The following is a 21,595-nucleotide window of genomic DNA, read 5'->3' as shown; positions in this document are numbered from 1 at the left end:
CCAGTCTGTCACTTACCTAGTTGTTCCCTAGCCACCCTAACCCCCTGGCTCTTGTCCTCAACTGAGGAAATTCCGTGTGGATCGTGACAACCATTCTTTATTCATGGCTGTGTTATTAGACAAAACTGTGAGTGAACCCACTCCCTTGGCTGAGAAGCAACCTCACATATGAATGGTCTCAGGATGCTTTACTGTACAAATGTTCAGTCTCTTCCAACTTGATTTTTGCCATGGTCCAATTAACAAAGCCATTCTATTGACACAACAAATGGGCAGTAGGAGATTTTTATGAACCTTCATTTAAAACTTTGATAAAAGTATAAATGAACTGTATATATGCTAGTGATTACAAGTTGCAAAGTAAAATACATGTCACTTATATGAGTAAGGGCACAAAATAACTAAGGCTAAGCTATCTTTGCCTGTACAGTAGATTGTCTTCATATGAATGAAAAACTGTTCAGAAAAGGAGAGAAGAATCTGTTTTTTGACAAACAAGTGGCAATAGGTCATTTAAACTGCAATTAAAGTAAAACTATCCATTAGATGCCAGATGAAATGTCAGCGGAATGTTGCTAATTGGAATTCTGCAGCGTCTACAGACATCATATAGATGCAATTGGATTGTAATGTCACCATTGTATTATGATCATAAATTCTACATTCCCTGCTTTCAGCTGACACACAATCAATTTACGCTACCCCTGTAAATACAATGTCATTATCCAGACATATGCTATCATAAATCATGCAGCGGCTGTTTGCATTTAACATGCTATTTTACATGTATTTAAACATGGACATGCACACATTAGAACTATATTCAGTCAGAGACTACCCCATGTGGCAATAAATATACAGCATTTTGAGTTAATTTTACTAGGCACGATATAGCAGTTATGTAGTTATGACATCAACATTTTGCAAAAAATATGTTTCATTTATCGTAATACATGATAACATATGCAATAAAGATTTTTACTTTCAAAAGAACAGTAGAAGTGAAGAGCTGGGGCTTTGGGAGGGGGCACCAATGTATCTGGGCCCTCCCCAGTAAGGCATAACCATGACACCAGATGACATGGCGATGCTCGCAACGTCTGCAAAGGAATCCTGACTGATGTTACCAAGCCCACATCAGGGCCGAAACTAGGATTTCTGTCACCCGGGGCAAGACAGTAATTCCCCCCCCCCCCCCTGCAAAGGGTGTGTGGTTATGTGACACAATAATGCCCCTTACACATTATGCCACACTAAGTAATGCCCCTTACAGCACATTGTGCCATACAGTAATGCTCCTTACACATTATGCCACAGTAATGCTCCTTACACATTATGCCACAGTAATGCCCCTTACACATTACAGTATGCCACAGTAATGCCCCTTACACATTACACCCCTCCCCCTCCAGCAGCCTCTTACCCTCTCCCTCTAGCAACCTCTTACCTTTCCCCTCTCCCCCTCCATGAGCCTTTTACTGTGCCTGCATCAGCAGAGGTTGATTTGGAGCCGCACTGGCAAGCAGTCATCCACAGCTCGTGAGAAACACAGCGCTGCAGTCATTCTAATGTGGCACTGGTAGTGAGCCAATCAGATCTCACGGACCGGCAGCCAATCAGCAGCCAATCAGAGCTCCTATTGGTTTGCGACCAGTGCCACCTTAGAATGACTACAGCGCTGTTTCACTCTCTCAAGGACTGCAGTGGGTGGCTCCAAATCAACAACTGCAGCAACCCAGGCCCCCCAACAGCTCGGCCCCCCTTCAATTCCGGCGCCCGAGGCGTGTGCACCCCTAGCCGCACCCCCCCAGTTGCGGCCCTGCCCCCATGCATGTCCATGCAGCCCTAACATTGGAGTCTGGACGATCTCTTGGCAGGTTTGCATTTCCCACTAATGTTGCTGTTGGATACAGTAACACAGTTACTGCAATCAGGGAATACCGTTGCCATGAAAGGGTGTACTTTGTCTGCAACATTGTTTAGGTAGGTGGTACGTGTCAAAGTAACACCCACATAAATACCAGAATCCAATGTTTCCCAGTAGAACATGCACCCAGCAATCCACATGATGTAAAAGAAGATGTGATTCATCAGACCAGGCCACCTTCTTACACTACTCATGGTTCAATTCTGAAGCTCAAGTGCCCATTGTAGACGCTTTTGGTGGTGAACAGGTGTCAGCATGGGCACTCTCACTGGTCTACGGCTATGCAGCCCCATGTGCAGCGAGCTGCAATGCACTGTGTGTTCTGTCACCTTTCTATCATATCTAGCATTAACTTTTTCAGCAATTTGTAGCTCTTCTGTGGGATAGGACCAGACAGGCTTGTCTACGCTCGGCACGAGCATCAATGAGCCTTAGACGCCCATGATCCTGTCACCGGTTCACCGGTTGTCCTTCCTTGGACTACTTTTGGCAAACACTGCAAACAAAAACACCTCACAAGGCCTGCCGTTTTGGAGATGCTCTGACCAAGTCGTCTAGCCACCACAATTTGGCTCTTGTATAGTTGCTCAGATCCTTACACCATATTTGCAACTTCCAACACTTCAACAACTGAGTGTTCACTTCCTGCCTAATATATTCCACCCCTTGAAAGGAGCCATTGTAATGATCAATGTTATTCACTTTACCAGTTCACTTATGAACACATACTTTTCCAAGGAGCTGAAGGTGCTGATGTGGGTTCTGGGAATCAAGAAATCCCCCAAAGTGTACCCCAGGCCTGTGTTGATATGAAGTAATGTCCCAAAATCCTTCCGTTTTTAAATTAATTTAAATGTTGTGATTTATGCATGTCACAAATCAGCAACAAAAGCAGATTTCACATCATTATCTTAAATACTTTTACATTATGTCATAAGATACCTCCTAGAATCTATAAATCACAAGTTTCCTTGTAAGTACAGTAAACACACTATCTTACTCTTATCTCTATAGCTTTTATATTACTATTTGAGACAGCCAGAGAATGTCCCTGGTGGGCCCTTGAAGGTTAAAATATATATCTACCTCCTAATATGAGACCTTAACAGTTGCCCTGAATGGAGGCACTGAAAATGTGGAAAGTAAGTGAACTTACAGTCCCCATATGTTATCTGTGGTTCTTATCTGGCCAGGGGCTGTGTCAGGGTTTCCAGACCACAGTTTTCCTGGTGCTTGGATTATTTAACCAATTAAGCAATAATTGGTCAACTGGACCAGAAACACAGAATGAACTATTTCTCCAAATATTTAATACCCATCCCACTGCACATTTGACATAATGATGTCACAAAAAAGGGAGGGGCCACCCAGACCAGGAAAGAGTTGAACACTCGGATCATCCTAAGGACATGCCAGATGTCTCTGCAGTGTCTGTCCAAGCTTCCATTCCAACAAACCAAATACAGGAGTCACCAGGGCAGCAATGGTGCCATTCCCCAGCCTGTTCCTTGCACATTCTTAGTTAAAGACCTGGGTATAATTATCTTTGCTTCCTCTCTGAATTCAAAATCATGTTACTTAGAAGGAACTCCTTTATAGGAATTCATACCTTAAGCTCAACCCTTGCTTTATCCATACACAAAATCATTTCCGTATTAAAACAGCACTAATTTGTCTCAGTGGGGATTAAACATTATGGGATTAATTCCACATAATACAGTCACAATTCCGATTGCTTTCTGCAATAAGAATGCTAATATCCTTTGGTATTCAATGTGTATGGCCTGTCTGCAGCCCTCCGCTCGCGAGAGCAGCTGTCCTCCCTATCATTATTTGCACAAGCCCCATTCTTTGTGCAGGAAACCCAACTGAGGGCACTTTTGATAGTAGATTCCCGATGTTTGGGAATCTGCGCGTGCACCGATATGTACTGCGCATGTGCAGTACAGGTCTGTGATCCCGCACACAGGGCCTGATTCAGCAAGGAACGCACGGATGCAGACGCACGCAATCGGCCGATGTTTTAGCTCTGCGCATGCATCGCAGTGCGCGCGCGCGAACTAGCTATTGCGATGGGAACTGCATGTGCAGAGGCTACGCAGACCCAGAGTACAGTGATTGACAGGAGGTGCCGTACTGTGGGGGTGGTCGGGCCAACGCAGGCGTGTCTGTGCATTTTGATGGCGTTTTAGGGCGTGCATAATAAAGCCCTTGAGGCGACGGCCACAGCATGAGGTCTAGTTGCACGCAGGAAGCGGCACACATCCTGCGTGAAGTCAGATCAACCACTATTATGCTAATGTGTTCGATGGCTCTCGAGGGTACCGATGTTTCCGCTGTCTTGCGTGGTATAACAGGATGCACGCTAAAGGGAAGTGGGAGGTATTGTGTAGTGCTAGGCGTCTGCTTATTCTGCGTGCGTATACATTTATTAGCATATACTCGCAGCGGACGGGTGCATGCGTCTGCATCCGTGCGTTCCTTGATGAATCAGGCCCGCAGTCCGGCAGCAGACTGTCAGTGATTGAGAGTCTGTTGCCGTTTCTGGGTGGGGAGGGGGCGGCGATGGCCCTTGTCGCTGCCATGGGGGAGAGGGGGGTGGGGGAGTGGAGAGGCCAGGATCTCTGTCGGCTGACAGACATTTCCTGGCCTCTTTTACTCATCTGCGGTTGCCGGCTTGCTTGACCCCATGGCCAAACGATGGTAGAGCAGGAGATCAGATGCTGCATCCAAGGATGCAGCTCAGATCAGTAATGCAGCAGGATACGTGACGCCTCCTGCTGCATTACAATGTCACAGCTATCGCCGCTGCTAGCAGCTACGATAGCCTCTGCGTCCTCTGCTGAATCAGGCCCTGAAATCGGATGGATTTTGTATAAAATATATCTCCATTTTCAGAGCCGCCTCAAAAAGTTGATCTGGTAAAAAAGTGCCATTTAGTATAATAAAGTACAGGTTTGACACTGCTACTAAACATAATATAGGTACCATGAGATAAAGTCTAGATAAATAAAATGTTAACCAATCCATACGATTACTATAAACAATCACATAACTTGGACACTAAGGATCCTTAGCACTGCTAAACTGTTTCATAAATGTCACTTGCTTTATAAGGGGTTGTAAAACAAGACAAAACACACATTAATGTACCGGCATGTGTTCTGCTCATCCGCAGCCATCCACTATAACATTATTACAGCTTACACATTATCTTCACTGTCGCCCTCAAATGTAGCAACAACAAATATTTATTGTGGTTTAAATGAAATATCTGTCTGAAACCCCCACACTAACACTGTAAATATAGATGACAATGAAAAGATAGCCTCACTTAAAGAAATGAATTGAAAGGATCATATAGAAAGATCATAATACTGTACACTCAGCCAGTGGCGAAACTAGGGGGGGTCGGGCAGGGTGCGTGCCCTGGGCGCCGTGGGACCGGCGGCGCGGGGGGGCGCCGCCGGCCACGGTCCGGCCCGCCCTAGTTAGCCACAAGTGTAGCGCCAACCGCAGTGATTGCGGTCGGCGCTACACATTTACACAGGACCGGCACTAGGCTTCCAGCACCGGTCCTGTGCTGCATGCCTGAGCCCGTTCCCTCCCCCTGAGCACTTGCCCAATAGCGCCAGGAGGCGGGCTCAGGCTGTGCATAACACACACATCGCCGCCAGCGCTGGTGGCGATGCGTGTGTTAAACAGCAGCCAATGAGAGTCAGATAGACTCTCATTGACTGCAGCAGCACCCACTGCAAGAGCCGGACTTCAGTGCGGCTCCTGCAGTGAGTAATGGGACTGACGTCATGACGTCATGACGTCTGTCCCATAATGCTGAGTGCGCCAGCCCGGGAGGACTGGCGGGCGGCGGCGGGAACGGCGGCGCGGACCGGAGCAGCAGGTAAGTATGTTTTTATATATATATATACATATATTTTTTTTTTTACCTATCTGCAGAACGGGGGAGGGGGGGGTGGCTACTACTGGGAGGACCTCTACTGGGGGTGGGGGCACCATTATTGGGGGGGGCTACTACTGGGGGCACCATATAAAGGGCACTGCATAAGGGGATACCGCTACTGGGCACACTGCATTGTGGGGACTGCTACTGGGGGCACTGCATAAGGGGGAACACTACATGGGGCACTGCATTTGGGGGGACCACTACTGGGGATACTGTATAAGGGGCACTACTATGGGCCTGCATAAAAGGGACCACAACTCCATACTGGGGGTACTGTATAAGGGGTACTACTGGGGTTAAGGTGCATATGGATAGGAATGTTCAGTGTGAAAATAAAGGGGTGTGTCATGTTGACACGCCCCATTTTTAAGTGACCACGCCCATTTTTTCGCCGCACGCGCACATCGGGGGAGTGGGGGGGTTAAGGTGCATATGGATAGGAATGTTCAGTGTGAAAATAAAGGGGTGTGTCATGTTGACACGCCCCATTTTTAAGTGACCACGCCCATTTTTTCGCCGCACGCGCACATCGGGGGAGTGGGGGGGGGGCGCCTCCCTTTTCAAATTTGCCCTGGGCTCCATATACCCTAGTTACGCCACTGCACTCAGCTCTTGGAAACACATCGTATTTGCAGACATTTACACTCATTATGACTTGTCCTGTACTGCCTGCATTATAACAATATAGCCTTAGCGTAACTAATTACCATGCAACAGATGTGTGTGTGGGGGGGAGACTAAGCCTTGGAGAGATAAAGCGAAGAGAGATAAAGTACCAGCTCCTAACTGTCACATTATATGCTGCGTTTGAAAAATGATAGTCAGGAGCTCATTGGTCGATATTTTATCTCCAAAGCTTAGTACATTTACCCCACAGTGTATGAATGTGTTCTTATATTTCCATTCAAACTTAATATAATCAATAATATTGCTCTATTTATATAATAACCAACAAATTGAACCTCTATTATATACAGTAACTGCACCAAGTTAATAAATTTTTTTAGTCACATAGACACATCCGTCAAAATACTATGGGCCCTAATGTTTCTGGGTCCCATTGTAATTTGTGATGTTCAGTACAGAATATGCCCCTGCAGGAACAACCTGACTGATTGTGATTGGCTGGATGGGTACAGTACTATATTTTTGGCTTTGACAGGGCGCTTATTTAGGTTTCCAGCCACCTTAGGCTAATACATTGGGAGCCTTCCTTAACCATTGCTTAAGTTCAAAGTCAGCACAACAGGCACTTTAGAGACCTATATACAATACAGGGAGCACTTCAGAGGCGCCATACAATACATATGTTTGTCTCTCTTATATCAATCCATGGATCTATAAAGAGTTCTGACCTGCCCTGGATGTGAGAAATGTTTTAACCAAACAGTGGAAGAACTTCAGGGAGCTCTAGGGAGTCTCCCTGACATCCAGGGAGAGCCGGCAAGTATGGCACCAGTGATGTCAGTGGGAGAACTTCCGGCTTTATTAGAGCCAGAAGCTATCTGGGGCTTGCGGCCACGAGACCCTACCACAAGGGTCTCGTCGTAAGCCCGATGGTCGCAATGGTCTTGACCATCGCGACCATCAACCTGGCCGCTCGCTATAGCTGTGGGTGGTCACCCACAGCTATACGGGCGGCTAGGAGGCCGCTCCAAAAAAAAAACGCCCTGATTCAGAGCGAGCGCTCTTTCAGAGCGTCTGTCTCTGAATCAGGCCCTATGTTCCCTACCACATGCTCACACACACTAGGATTAATTTTGTTGGGAGCCAATTAGCCTACCAGTATATTTTTGGAGTGTGGGGGGAAACCAGAGTACCCGGAGGAAACCAAAGCAAGCACAGGGAGAATATACAAACTCCACACAGTTAGGGTCGAGGTGGGAATCAAACCCTCAACCTCAGTGCTGTGAGGCAGTAATGCTAACCATTACACTGTCTGTGCTGCCCCACACACATGCTCGGCACAGATCTCCTGTAGTGCTGCAGTGCATACACCCCCTGTAATTCATCACACATCATTGGCACAGATCTCCTGTAGTGTTGCACACACCCACTGTAATTCAACACACATTCTTATTCTTTTCTCCAGTACTTTCTTGATGGTGGGCGGAGACCCTGATGATGTCATCACTATGTTGCACACGCTCAGCCTGGCCTCAGGGAGTTTACTAGATGATTCAGGAAGTCACTATTTCAGGGAGTCTCCCTGACATCCAGGGAGAGCCGGCAAGTATGGCACCGAGTTCTGAAGTATGGTGGTTTTCTGCCTTTAGTAAATCTAACAGTTTTGAAAAAAGACCAAAGGGTAGATTTACTAAAGCTTCTACAAATGAAAAGTAGTGGTGTTGCCATAGCAACCAATCAGATGTTAACTATTATTTCACTATTGCATTCTAGAAAATGATAGACAGAAAATGATTGGTTGCTATGGACAACACCTCCACTTGTCTGCTTTAAAAGCTGTAGTAAATCTGCAACCAAAACTCTGTGTTTCTGACAAACAGTACTTTAGTAAAATTTCCCCTTTGGTCTTTACATACAGCATGTTCTATTTTGTTGCAAGAGTGCTGAAAATGCCTTTAGGATTTTGTCTGTTAAGGGGCCTATCCATTAGCAGATAAATTTGAACGATGAACGATTTATCGTTCAGTCGTTTAATTTATCTGCTAATGGATAGGCTCTGAACGATGAAAATGCACACTCCCGCAGCCGACAAATTTGGTCTTTTGTCTCTCCAACATGTTGGTCAATTATCGTTTATCGTTGACAGATATTAGAAATATCTGTCGCGGTAAACGAGGAATGATGAACGACTTTTTAATGAAAATTAATAGAAATGTAAAAAAAAAATCCACTTACCAGAATGATGTCATGCAATATCGTTCGTCGTTTGCAAAAATCTGTCACGTACATGATAGATATCTGTCACCGCAGCCCCAGGAATTTTCAAAAGATAACTCTTTTGTCTTTCATCTTTTGGAAAGATCTGCTAATGGATAGGCCCCATTACTCTGCCAAAGATTCTTATTAGTGAACATCTATCTACTGATTAACTTTGTTGAGATTTTCACAGTCACTGATTATCATTCTGGAATATATTGTTTCCTTAAGGCCTGAGTATTGCATATCAGTTGTTAAATATTCATATAGAGTATACTGTACACAAAATAACTAATTATATATATGTTGTAAATGTGTTACAAGATGATATTTGTCTTTGTTATTTGTATTGAGGATGAATCACCTGGTGTTTACTAAACATTACCTTATAGATATAGTAGAAGTTGGGATCTGTCCCTTGCTGCGTCACTACTGGGTTTATCAGTTTTTATCTTTCTCTCCCACTTCCCATTTCTCACCTCCTCTTCCCTGTCTCTCTCTCTTGTTCCCCTTTTTTTTTATCCCATTGCTCTCTCTCTCCCTCCACCAGTTATTTCAGTTTCTAAACCTCTGTCACTGTCTTTCTCTCCCGCTCTTCCCCATATCTCTTCCCAGTCTCTCTTCCCTTTTTTTCTCCCTCTCCTCTATCTTTCTTTCCCCTCTTCTTGTCTATCTCTCAGCCCGTCTCTCTCTTCCGCACTGTCCCGCTTTTATCTAGCCTCCTCTTATTTCTCACCCTCATTTTTCCTCTTTTGTGTCTCTGCCCCTTTTTTCCCCTTTTCTCTCTTCCTCCCTCTTTTCTGTCTTCTTCTCTTTGCTATCCTTCTTTTTTCTTTTCCCCATCTGTATGTTTTCACTGTCCACCACTTTTCTGTTTTTTTTATTGACAGCAGCCATGCGCAGCGCAGCTCACTACAGAAGTGCATGCTCATGCTTAAAGTTATGTGCTGAAGTGGGCAAACAGCGTGTGGTGGGAGCTGACCCAGGTGGCTTCCCAGTGGTGGCAGTGAAAGGTGTGAGTGGTAGAGCATAGAGGGTGCACCTAAACTGTCCCATTACTACATTCAAACGCACAAGAACGCCTGCGTTCCTTCAAACACTCCCCTCTCCACCCCCAAACGGTGCTTCCTGTCACTCTGCGATGGCTCTGCGTATCCGCTGCGTTCGCTTTCGCGATCGCATCATCCGGTTCGCGCACGTGCACTGCTGTGCATACGCATGCGAAGAACGCAGACATCAACCGGGTGCATGCGTCTGCAGACTTGCGATCCAAGGTGAATGAGGCCCTCTGTAAAATGAAGTGATAACCACCGTTAGTGACAGTGGTAGCTATCACTTTGCTTCTAACCTTTTGCCAGGACAGAGATTTTTCAGAAGCTCTGGCATGGTACCACAACATTGATAAATGCAAGCGGGAATTTCCATTATTGAAATTGCAATTGGGGCATTATTTTCACAACATAACCATAGTTTAAGTCTCTATGGGTTTTTAACCATAGCAGATTTCCTCTCAGCTGCTGCAGGGTGGATTAGCTATTGAGTATTTGTATAGACCATTTGTCAGCTCAGTAAAGGCTTTCCTTACCTTTTTGTTTATTTTTTTCAGTTAGCTATTTGCTACTGCATAGTTTACATACTGTATAACCAGCAAGAGGACATGGCATATACTTCAATGCAATGTATATTATATTTTATACCATTTTATTACCAAACTAGAGTTTGCCCGCAGCTTCACTCGCATGGATGTCTGTTATTGTTCAGCGGAACTAATTGTACAAAGACAGTAGTGGCATCTAATATTGTGATGTATATTTTATATTGTAGACATTGATCACAAAGTGTCTTTGTAAACAATATTTGCAGTTTTTCCTTCAGGGATTAACACAAAAAGACGCATGAGGCTACTAACTTGTGAGCAAGCCACTTAACCTACAGTAAAGGTTGCCAGTAACATGACACACTGGTATGACATGTAGTATTTGTAGTATTTGCATTGGTTCGACATCTACTGGATTGACATGTATACTGCAACTTCATGAGTCAAGATAAGCTGCCTTATTAGTGCTTAATATAGTTGGATTTTCCTGCAAAATAGATCTTGAGATTTATATATATATATATATATATATATATACACACATATATATATACACACACATATATATATATATTTTTTTATTATTATTATTTATTTATTTCTATATGCATACATATATACCTGTTTGTGTTTGGGGTGTGCAATATATGTATATGTGTAAATATATATATATATATATATATATATATATAGTAGTTTGGTTCGGCACTTAATGTTCCTCTGCTTGAAAAAGTACCTGGGTGCTCCCAGATGTTAGGAACTGCTCGTGTTACTAGCAATTGGGATGAGCTACCAGCATGTTTGGATGAAGTAATACACAAATTCCGGACTCGAGGTTACCCTTTAAAGCAGTTGCTGTCAGCTAAGCAACGTGTTATCACTCTCAACAGAGATGATTTATTATCTACTAAGTCTAAGAAAACTAAACAGGACCGCTTTCCGTGAGTAACCACTTTTTCCACTGCTAGTGGGGTGCTTCCCAAGGCAGCTAGAGCATTGTGGCCTATTATTGCTAGTGATCAGGACCTTACAAGCTTACGTAATACGCAGCCCATGATGTGTTACAGACGTGGAAAAAATCTTAGGGACTTGTTGGTCCATACGGATATTACTGAATATCATCCGCAAACTGGGGCCACGTCATATAAAAAACCTGGATGTTATAAATGTCCATCCTGCGTCACATGCAGTTATTTACAAACTGGTAATACCTTCCAGCATCCACACACGGGCAAGACCTTTAAAATCAGACAGGTACTTACGTGTAGTTCTAAATTTGTTATATACTTAATCACTTGTCCTTGTGCTCTCTGCAATATTGGCAAGACCTCTAGAACTTTTAAAGAATGCATGGCTCTCCACCGGTATGCCATACGCTTGGCTTTAAATGGCAGAGATGTGGACCAACCGTTGGCAAAACACTTTAAAACAGCTGGACATCAATTATCTACACTGCGGTATAAAATCATTGACCACGTTCCGGAACTATCGAGGGGGGGTGACCGTATTGGAGCACTTATGTGAATGGAGGCAAGATGGATTTTGCGGATGAATACTACACAGCCTGGTGGCTTAAATGAACGCATAGCCTGGAATTCCTTCATTTAATCCTTATAACTTGCTTTACTTATTATATGATTTTTTTCACATGTGGGTCCTCAATTGGATCATTTACCTTTGTTCATTATTTTTTCTGATTATTTTCTATTCTTTTTTCCATATATGTAGTAGCTTTAGTACTTCAGTTATGGATATGATGGAGGTGGTTTAATTTTTGTCATGATTCATTTTACTTTTTCATATATTTGTGCCTTATGTGTTTGTATATTCTTCTTCATTTTTTCGTATTATATGTTATTTATGTCTTTTTTTCACTTTTTATACTTTTAATAACTTTTCCAGTGGGTCTCCTTATTTTTTAATTTCTTCATATTAACTTTTTCTGGTCTCTATAGATATTAATGAGTCTATTTATTGTTTTTTATATATGTGATTTGTGCATGTCTCTTTTGCTTTCTTTGCCTCTTAGACTCTCCACAGCCGCAGGAGCGTTGTAGGTTGGCATAGCAACCTCTGGAGGTGAGATGGGATATGCCATCCCCAGGACAACCCGTGCCCTTTGGTCACACGATCGTGGCTCAGGGTTGCTGTGGCCATTGGCGCCAGCACTCAGCCGCAGTAGCGTCTTAGGTTGCCTAGGCAACCACCAGAGGTGAGTCGGGTGATGTCATCACTGGGCGACCCGCGCCCTCCGGCCACGCAAACGCGACTGTGGAGCAGCTTGTCCTTTTCTCTTTGATCGGGTGGGGTATATAGGTGAGTGTTTTTTGTGTGTATGTGATTGTTTGTTTTTCCTGACGACGGGGCCGCAAGGGCCTTGAAACGTTGAATAAATTGCCATTATTTACATAACCCTGGAGTGACACGCTGTGGTCTGACGTACACTGCGACAGCACACTTTGGATTTATATATATATATATATATATATATACACATATACATAGTTATTTTGAACTTGAGCCTGTGCAAATTCCGATGAAAAAAAATTGTCTCCATAGTTCATAAACAATCCCTAAAAGTATTTTTGTCCCAAAAAAACCCATATACAGGTTGAGTTTCCCATATCCAAATACTCCGAAATACAGAATATTCCGAAATACGGAATTATTTTGGCAGGACTGAGATAATGAAACCTTTGATTTTTTATGGTTCAATGTGCACAAACTTTGTCTAAGGCACAAATTATTAAATATATTGTATAAAATTACCTTCAGGCTGTGTGTATAAGGTGTATATGAAACAGAAATGAATTTCATGTATGTACACAAACTTTGCTTGAGCCACAAAATTATTGAAAATATTGTATAAAATTACCTGCAGGCTGTGTGTATAAGGTGTATATAACACATAATTGCATTCTGTGTGTATATTGGGGTTCCATTCCTAAGATATTTCATTATGATATGCAAACATTCCAAATACGGAATATTCCGTTATCCAAAATACCCCTGGTCCCAAGCATTTTGGATATGGGAGACTCAACCTGTATATAAATATCTAGTTATTTTTGCCTTGAGGAGCCTACAAACTGCACGTGCCAAGTGTCAAGCTTCTGTTTTTTCCTTTATTGCTCCTCTCCCTGATGTCACATTTAAATAATACATAATTCAGTTTCTTTCTAGGTGACTAAGCTATACAATATTGAAAATGCAACCCAAATTCATCCCTTAGTTTTTGTGTTATGCCGGAATGAACAGACAGATAAACAAAAATTCCCCCCCAATTTTTTTGTCTCCATAGCTCATACACAGTCCATAGCTCATACACAGTCCATAGCTCATACACAGTCCATAGCTCATACACAGTCCATAGCTCATACACAGTCCATAGCTGATACACAGTCCATAGCTCATACACAGTCCATAGCGCATACACAGTCCATAGCGCATACACAGTCCATAGCTCATACACAGTCCATAGCTCATACACAGTCCATAGCTCATACACAGTCCATAGCTCATACACAGTCCATAGCTCATACAAAGTGCACTTCTCAAAAAAAAAAATCTATGTACAGACACAACCATTACAACTTTATTATAATCATTTTGTAGCCAACCCCTATAAAAATTAAAGCAAAATAAAGCTGAAAAGCAGCAATTACCTCTTCCAGAACCCCGAATCACTGTTTCATTTGAGAGCAAGGCATTGCCATTAGATATGGCCTTGTTAGGTCTGTCTGGTGGTTTACTGCTAAGGTCTTTTTTAATATCTTTCTTTAGTTCCTAGAGAAAAAAAACAGAAATAATGTGTTAAGTCACAAGTAAATGGCTGCTTTAGATTCACAAGGGAAACATCAAACAAAGGTCATTGTGCTCCCCCCGCAGAGTCTGTCTATACAAGTGTCAAATTAAAACGGCAACATGGACACTTCAGTAGAAGCAGACATTTCAACCAGAGTAGGTATCATAGTTGTGCTGGAAAATATACACTGCTACACAACATAGACATACATATGCAATAAAACAAAGAATGCTGTGTGTTAGGATTATAACCCAAATATAAAGTTAATCAAATATATATGAATGTATAGAAGGTAATAGCAGGGATACAATTGCTGGTGTTATACTGTACAAGCACACAGAAAGGTATTGACATCCTTGTCACCTAGGGCAGCTTCATAGAGCCCATGCCATGAGCTATGTATATTGGGGAACTTTTTGACACCTAACAATACCTCTGGGCTATGTCTCAGAGGGGGCCCGCAGGCTGCAGCTCGCACACAAAGGAAACCTGCCCTAGGAGTACTTGGATGCATTTTATACTTTGTGTAGGAAAATCTAATTCCTCCTAACCAATGTAAGTAGTGACCAAACAAATTCAGAAATAGTTAGATGTAGTGCATCCAATATGTCAAATAAAGCTGAATGTCTGTCATACGGAGAATGGAAGGAAATTAGTGTTAGCTCATCTAATCAACCTTACATAGCTGTTTGATATCTATACTTGGGTATACAATCGGGAAACCGGCTGCCGGATTCCCGACAGCCGGCTTCCCGACTGCTTTATCCCGGCGTGGGATAAATGACCGGCGTCTATATCTAGACGCCTGTCATCTCCCTCTGACGCCGGGAGACTGGCGCCCGGCATCCCGATCGAAGGGATGCCGGGCACCGTGAGCTGACAGCCGTGAGGGGGGGAAGGTTAGGTTTAGGGCACCCGGGGGGGGGGACTTAGGGTTAGGCACCTCCCCGGGAGGGTTAGGCTAGGGGGAGGGAGGGTTAGGCACCCCCGTGGTGACTTAGGGTTAGGCACCCACCCGGGGGACTTAGGTTCAGGCAGTGGGGAAGGGGGGGTTAGGGTTAGGCACTTAGAGAGGGGATTAGGGTTAGGCACCCCTAAGGAGGGTTAGGGTTAGGTTAGATTAGTTGATACTTACCTTACCACGATCGGGATTTCCAGCCTGTCGGGCTTCCTCTGCCGGGCTCTGCTGTTTTGTCGGGCTGCCGCTGCCGGGATTCGAACTCCCGGCCATGCGGCAGCCGGGATATCATACCGATTCCCTATGCTTGATACATTCACAATTGGTTGTTTAATGATAAAATTGGATTCGTATGACATTCACAACAAAAGAAGCATTTGTTAGATAGTTAGATCTGAGGATGTAAAACTAGGTAATCAACCTAACTGACCAGTCACAGACATCTCTAGTCTATAATTAAGACCATACCAGTAAAGGGGGATAGCTGTGGACTGATAATGAGACTTCAAAAAACTAGGTCACATAAAACCTTTTGTCAGTCTTTAACGTCATGTCATGGAAACAGGTTTGGGTTTGGTGCACTGTCTACAACGACAGGACAGACATTCAAGATGAGCAGTGATGTGGCCAGCCGGCCAAGCACATCCACCACGGATGACAAGTTGTGCCGCATTGAAGGTCTGATTCAGGAGCACAGACGCATTCAAGTTAGTAATATTGCTGACAAAATTAACATATCAGTAGATACTGTGCACAACATTGTTTATGAGCTACTGGGGTACAGGAAAATGTGTACCTGCTGGGTACCGAAGCAACTCATAGAAGTTCACAAAAACAATAGGATGGGATTATCTCTCCATGAGGAGGGAGTACAGTTCCTGGAGCATATTGTTACAGGCAATGAAATGTAGGTGCTCATGTGACACCGAAGCTGTAGCAAGCATCCATGACATGGAAACACGCATAGTCCCCACCTTCAAAGAAATTCAAAACAACTCCATCAGCAAAGTAGGTCATGGCGACCGTGTTTTGGGACCACAAGGGCGTGCTTCTTGTTGATTTCCTCACCACGGGAGATACTATGAATGCTGTCCTCTACTGTGACACATTCGTCGAAAACAACCAGGGTTGCTACGAAGAGGCGTCATATTGCTGCAAAATAACGCCAGGCCACACTCAGCATTACTATTAGTACCATCCTCCCTACAGCCCTGACCTGGCACAGAGTGATTTCTCTTTGGACCACTGAAGAAGCACCTGAGTGGAAAGGGATTCGCAACCGATGGTGAAGTTCAGTAAGCCATCATATCCTGGCTTCAGGAGTTTGACACTGATTTATTCTATGCTGAGATAGATGCCTTGGTGTACCTTTGGAACAAATTCTTAGACAAGTATGGGTACTATAATCTGCACCAAGGCCTTACTATTGATTATACACATATGTACAAGCTGAATACATTTACACAATGAGAGGTCCTGTTATCTTATTTATTCAACCACCCCCATATATACAGTCACACAAATATATATATATACATATAGTCACACATACAGGAACACACACATACCATCATACATATATACACATACAGTCACACGCATACAATCATACACATATACATCCAGTCACACCTATACACACCTATATATTATACACACATATATACAGTCACACTTATATATACTAGGGATGTGCGCAGGAAAATTTTTGCCGGATTTGGATTTGGTTCTAATTCGTATTCCGGCTTTGGACTTGGATTTGCCAAACTGCTGTGACTGGCTTTGGATTTGGATTTGGATTTTTTTTACAAAAATGGACAAAAAAAGCTAAAATCACATAAATTGGTCTTTTTTTACTTCCTAGAGTATTATTAACCTCGATAACATTAATTTCCAGTCAATTTAGAACACCTCACAGCTTATAATATTGTTTTCAACATTATTGGCCAAAGGTTGCAGTGAGCTGACTGGTTACCAAGCGACAAAGCAGCGGCGCAGCAGCACAGACACCACAATTTAAAGCACATCTATGACACATTGCCACACAGCAGTGGCAGAAATTAAAAGTAGTGCACCCACCCAGTGGGGTACGGCCAGCAGAATCACAGTACTTGTTTACAAAGTGGGCTACGGCCCGAGGAGTCACAGTGCACAATCTTATTCACATTACACCGCACATAGTGCCCCTGATTCACATTACACCATAAAGTAGTGTCTCTTATTTATGACACACAGTAGTGCCCCTTTTACACAATGCCCACAGTAGTGACCCTTTTACACAATGCCCACAGTAGTGACATGCACAAAGCCCACAGTAGTAATGCCCCTTATACAATGCCCACAGTAGTAGTGCCACTTATACAATGCCCCCAGCAGTGGTGTCCCTTACACAATGCCACCAGTAGTGGTGCCCCCTAAGCAGTCCCCTTAGTAGTAGGGCCCCCTATGCAGTGCCCCCAGTAGTAGTATGCCCCCATTAGCAGGCCCCCAGTAGTATGCCCCCCCCAGTAGTATGCCCCCCATTAGCAGGCCCCCAGTAGTATGCCCCCATAAGCAGGCCCCCAGTAGTATGCCCCCCATTAGCTGGCCCCTAGTAGTATACCCCCCAGTAGTATTCCCCCATAAGCAGGCCCCCAGTAGTATGCCCCCCAGTAGTATGCCCCCCCAGTAGTATGCCCCCAGAAGTATGCCACCCCAGTAGTATGCCCGCACAGTAGTATGCCCCCCATTAGCTGGCCCCCAGTAGTATGCCCCACCAGTAGAATGCACCCCAGTAGAATAGGGCCATATTCAATTTGAGGCAAAATGTCAGAATCGGTGATAATTTATCGCCGATGACGTCATTTTCGCCTATTTGAAATATCACCGTATTCAATTTCAAAGACTTTTCGCCGGTGCGAAAAGTCTTTGTAAAAAAACGGGGATAACTTTTCACCATGTTTAATATGGCGAAAAAAAAGTGCAGAATTGGGGTTTAGGGGTGCAAGCTTAAAAAAATTAGCCTGCACCCCTGGGAGTATCATTTAAAAAAAACTGTGTCAAAAAAAGTTTAAAAAATAAAATCGGGACACCCCAAAAAGATTTACTTAAAATTTGGGGGTGAACAAAAAAAAATAGGGGAACAAAATGCCAAACTAACTAAATTAATTCTGGTGGGGTCCCCAAGTATGCGGCAGGTGTTTTCTTCATTGCGCAGAGTAGCGGCAGGTGCTTTTTTGCTGAATTTTTAAAATTAACTTTAGGGACTTAAATATATGCTTACCCCCATTTTCACGTACCCCAAATTAGATAGGAATAACTAATTTAAAAAAAATCTAAGTGCTATTCTTCATCACTTCTTCATAGCCGCAAAAAAACACCTGCCGCGGCTATTTAAAAACTCTAATTACCTTCAGCAGGGAAAAACAGGGGTACCCACAGTGATCCCCCATGTCAGGACATCATTAGAGGGGTCCCAGGATGAATTCCCAAAAATTCCCCTATTTTTCCAATACTTACCTTTCCGCAGGCTCCTGTTTTCGCCGTCTCCAAACTGAATATGGGGCGATACTTTATCCCCAGAAAAGCTCAGATGTGGAGTGAAAAGTCCATCACGGACTTTTCGCTCCCTAATTGAATATGGCCCTAAATGTGACTATTACCTAGTTGACATGGATCTTTTTCTATGAACAATTGTTTCCATTCAACTGTCCTTTGCTACATATTCAAAATACCATTATCTCTTATTTGAAAAATTAGATTTTTATATTAAATAATAAGTGAGATATGACCATGTACTCTCCCTCCCCCCTCCTACTCACTCTCTATTAGCTTGAATTTAGAATATCACTGGAATAGAAAGTATTAACCTATCCATTAATGTTTTAAGAAAAATTACATTTATGTGTAATTAATGTGTTAGATGTGTTATTGCTTGGGAGAAGCAATCTTATACAGACTGGGGTTTTAATGACAGATCACTCTTTGATCTTGTGTCTTGAAGATGAAGCTTTACGTACGAAGTGTACGGTCTGCACCATGGGCTCAGTCCGTTAGGGCCGCGAGAGGGGCGAGTTCTGATGCCGTTGCTGGCGTTTATACACCGATGCAAGGCACCTCCCCCCCTGGCATGTGGGGGTGAGTTAATAGGATTGAGCTGCATGAGTCTATAGATTGTAAGCTTGCGAGCAGGGCCTTCCTATCTATATACAGTATCTGTCTGTTATTACCCAGTTTTGTTCTATTAATGTTTCAATTGTAAAGCGCAACGGAATATGCTGCGCTATATAAGAAATTGTTAATAAATAATTAAATGAATCACAGATTTGCATGACATACTTAGTGTGGCTTTCTAGCATGAAAATATATTTCATAACTTACAAGGTAAGTTATGAGAGTATTCACAAGATTTCAAGAAACTGTTTTTTTTTTTTTTCTACATAAGGTAAATGGAATAACAATTGTAGCTTCAGGTAGAGAAAGTGCATGCGACTATTGTAAGGGAATGGGTATGAGGTCCCGGCAGCTGAATAGAAGATCCCGACAGGGCAGGTAAGTACTCTATTCCTACCCCTCTCCCCCCATAACCGTAACCCTCCCTTAGTGGTGCCTAACCCTAACCTTCCACCCTAGTGCCTAACCCTAACCTCCCCCTAGGGGTCCCTAACTCTAACCTTCCCCCCCCTAGTGCCTAACCTTAACCTCCCCCCGGGGGTGCCTAACCCTATCCCCCTCTTACCGCTCCCTATACCTAACCCTCCTGGGGGAGTGCCTAACCCTAACCTTCCCCCCCTAGTGCCTAACCTTAACCTCCCCCCGGGGGTGCCTAACCCTCACCCCCTCTTACCGCTCCCTATACCTAACCCTCCTGGGGGAGTGCCTAACCCTAACCTCCCCCCGGGGGTGCCTAACCCTCCTTCCTAGGGATGCCTAACCCTAACCCCATCCCCTCAAACCTAACCCTGCTATGCTCCCTAAACCTAACCCCCCCCCCCTCCCACGGCTAACGTTAAGTGCGTCCCGGACTTACCTCGTTCAGGCTGGCGCCCTTCGGCATTTAGGCGTCGGGATTAAGATAGGCGTCGGTATTTTGACGCCTACCTTAAGTCCCTTGCCGGGATTCCGATGTCAGTATTGGAACCGGCGTCCTCATGACTACATCCTATTGTAAGACAGTAGCATTATCTGCCACCAATAATAAGGCAGACATTAGTGACTGGCATTTCTTTGCAGCTACTGGCAGTGCATCACTGTTGGAAAGAGAGAAGAGGAAGGTGGCAACATGAAAGATGAACCTAAATAATTAAATAAATAAATAATAAATAAATGAATCACAGATTTGCATGACATACTTAGTGTGGCATTCTAGCATGAAAATATATTTCATAACTTACAAGTGTATGGCAAAAACTTTAGGTTGCATACCTCCTTCCATCCTCCCCACACTGAAGAGATCCCCTCACACTATTTGACCACTGGATCAGAAAGCTTTGGTGGATTCTAAGAGATAGAAGCAGCTGATGTCTGTTGGAGATGTGGCACAGACACTGGAACATTTTTGGCATATGTGGTGGAGCTGCACAAAACTCGTTCCCTTTTGGAACAAGATTAGATCTCTTGCTACCTCCATAGTAGGTTCATACCTTTTTTATTTTTTTAAATTTAACAGGACTTAAGTAGACTACAGTACATACATTCACAGAATAAAAGAATAAAAGATGACGACTAAGGGCCTGATTCAGAGATGTACGCTAGCTAATGCAATTGCAGCAGCGATTTCACACGGAATGCAGATGAGAAAATAAGCGAATGTTTCCAAAGCTTAACCGAGCATAGGGACGGCCACTGCTGCCTTCTCATATCCGTCCGACGACGTGCAACAGCGCAAACATTGGTACCATTGATGCAGATTGGGCAGCCATGTAACTTGTAAGTCAAGCCTGACAGCCGTATATACTGCGGCTCTCCTGACATGCTGAGAGCTCTCATGCTGTGAAGGCGATCACAATGGCTATTTTATGCACGCCCATGAAACGGCGTATAAACTGTCAGACATGGCTGCGTTTTTCTAACCCCCCCCATTGCCACCCACAAACGCTGACTACCTGTCACTCATTTTGCGAATGGCTCCTATGTATGAGAGTAATCACAATGCAGTCGCTGTGCGTGCACAATGCTGCTTTCGTGTATGCGCATTTGCAAACAATCGCTCAATCTGCAAAAAATTGGCATTGTGTAAATCTCTGAATCAGGCCCTAAGAGTCCAGGAAATATGTTTTTTCTTTTCATATTATAACAATAAAGTCAAGCAGCATACATAGAAACAAACGTAATAAGGGTACTAGGACCGGGTGGGGGGAGGAGAGGAAGTAAGAGAGAGGAGGGGGAAGAAAAGTACTCACCCGGAAGTACTGTATATATCGAGAAGTAGGAAGCACGGAAGTACTGCATATATCGAGAAGTAGGAAGCACGGAAGTACTGT

General features: G+C 43.7%; 1 protein-coding gene across 2 annotated transcripts in view; it reads right to left on the bottom strand.

Moving 5' to 3' along the window:
* The window catches only part of SH3KBP1 (SH3 domain containing kinase binding protein 1), a 509,392-nt gene that overhangs the window by 303,649 nt on the left and 184,148 nt on the right, over window positions 1–21,595 (bottom strand). For both annotated transcript variants that reach the window (XM_088451614.1, XM_088451615.1), the window contains exon 3: window positions 14,037–14,157. In XM_088451614.1, coding sequence (XP_088307740.1) covers window positions 14,037–14,157 — 121 coding nt within the window. The remainder of the gene's footprint in view (window positions 1–14,036; window positions 14,158–21,595) is intronic.

This window comes from Taudactylus pleione, unplaced genomic scaffold, assembly GCF_031769625.1.
Source record: "Taudactylus pleione unplaced genomic scaffold, aTauple2 ptg000026l, whole genome shotgun sequence".
Taxonomy (NCBI): Eukaryota; Metazoa; Chordata; class Amphibia; order Anura; family Myobatrachidae; genus Taudactylus; species Taudactylus pleione.
Note: the sequence above shows the minus strand (reverse complement) of the source record. Positions and strands in the feature narration are given on the sequence as shown.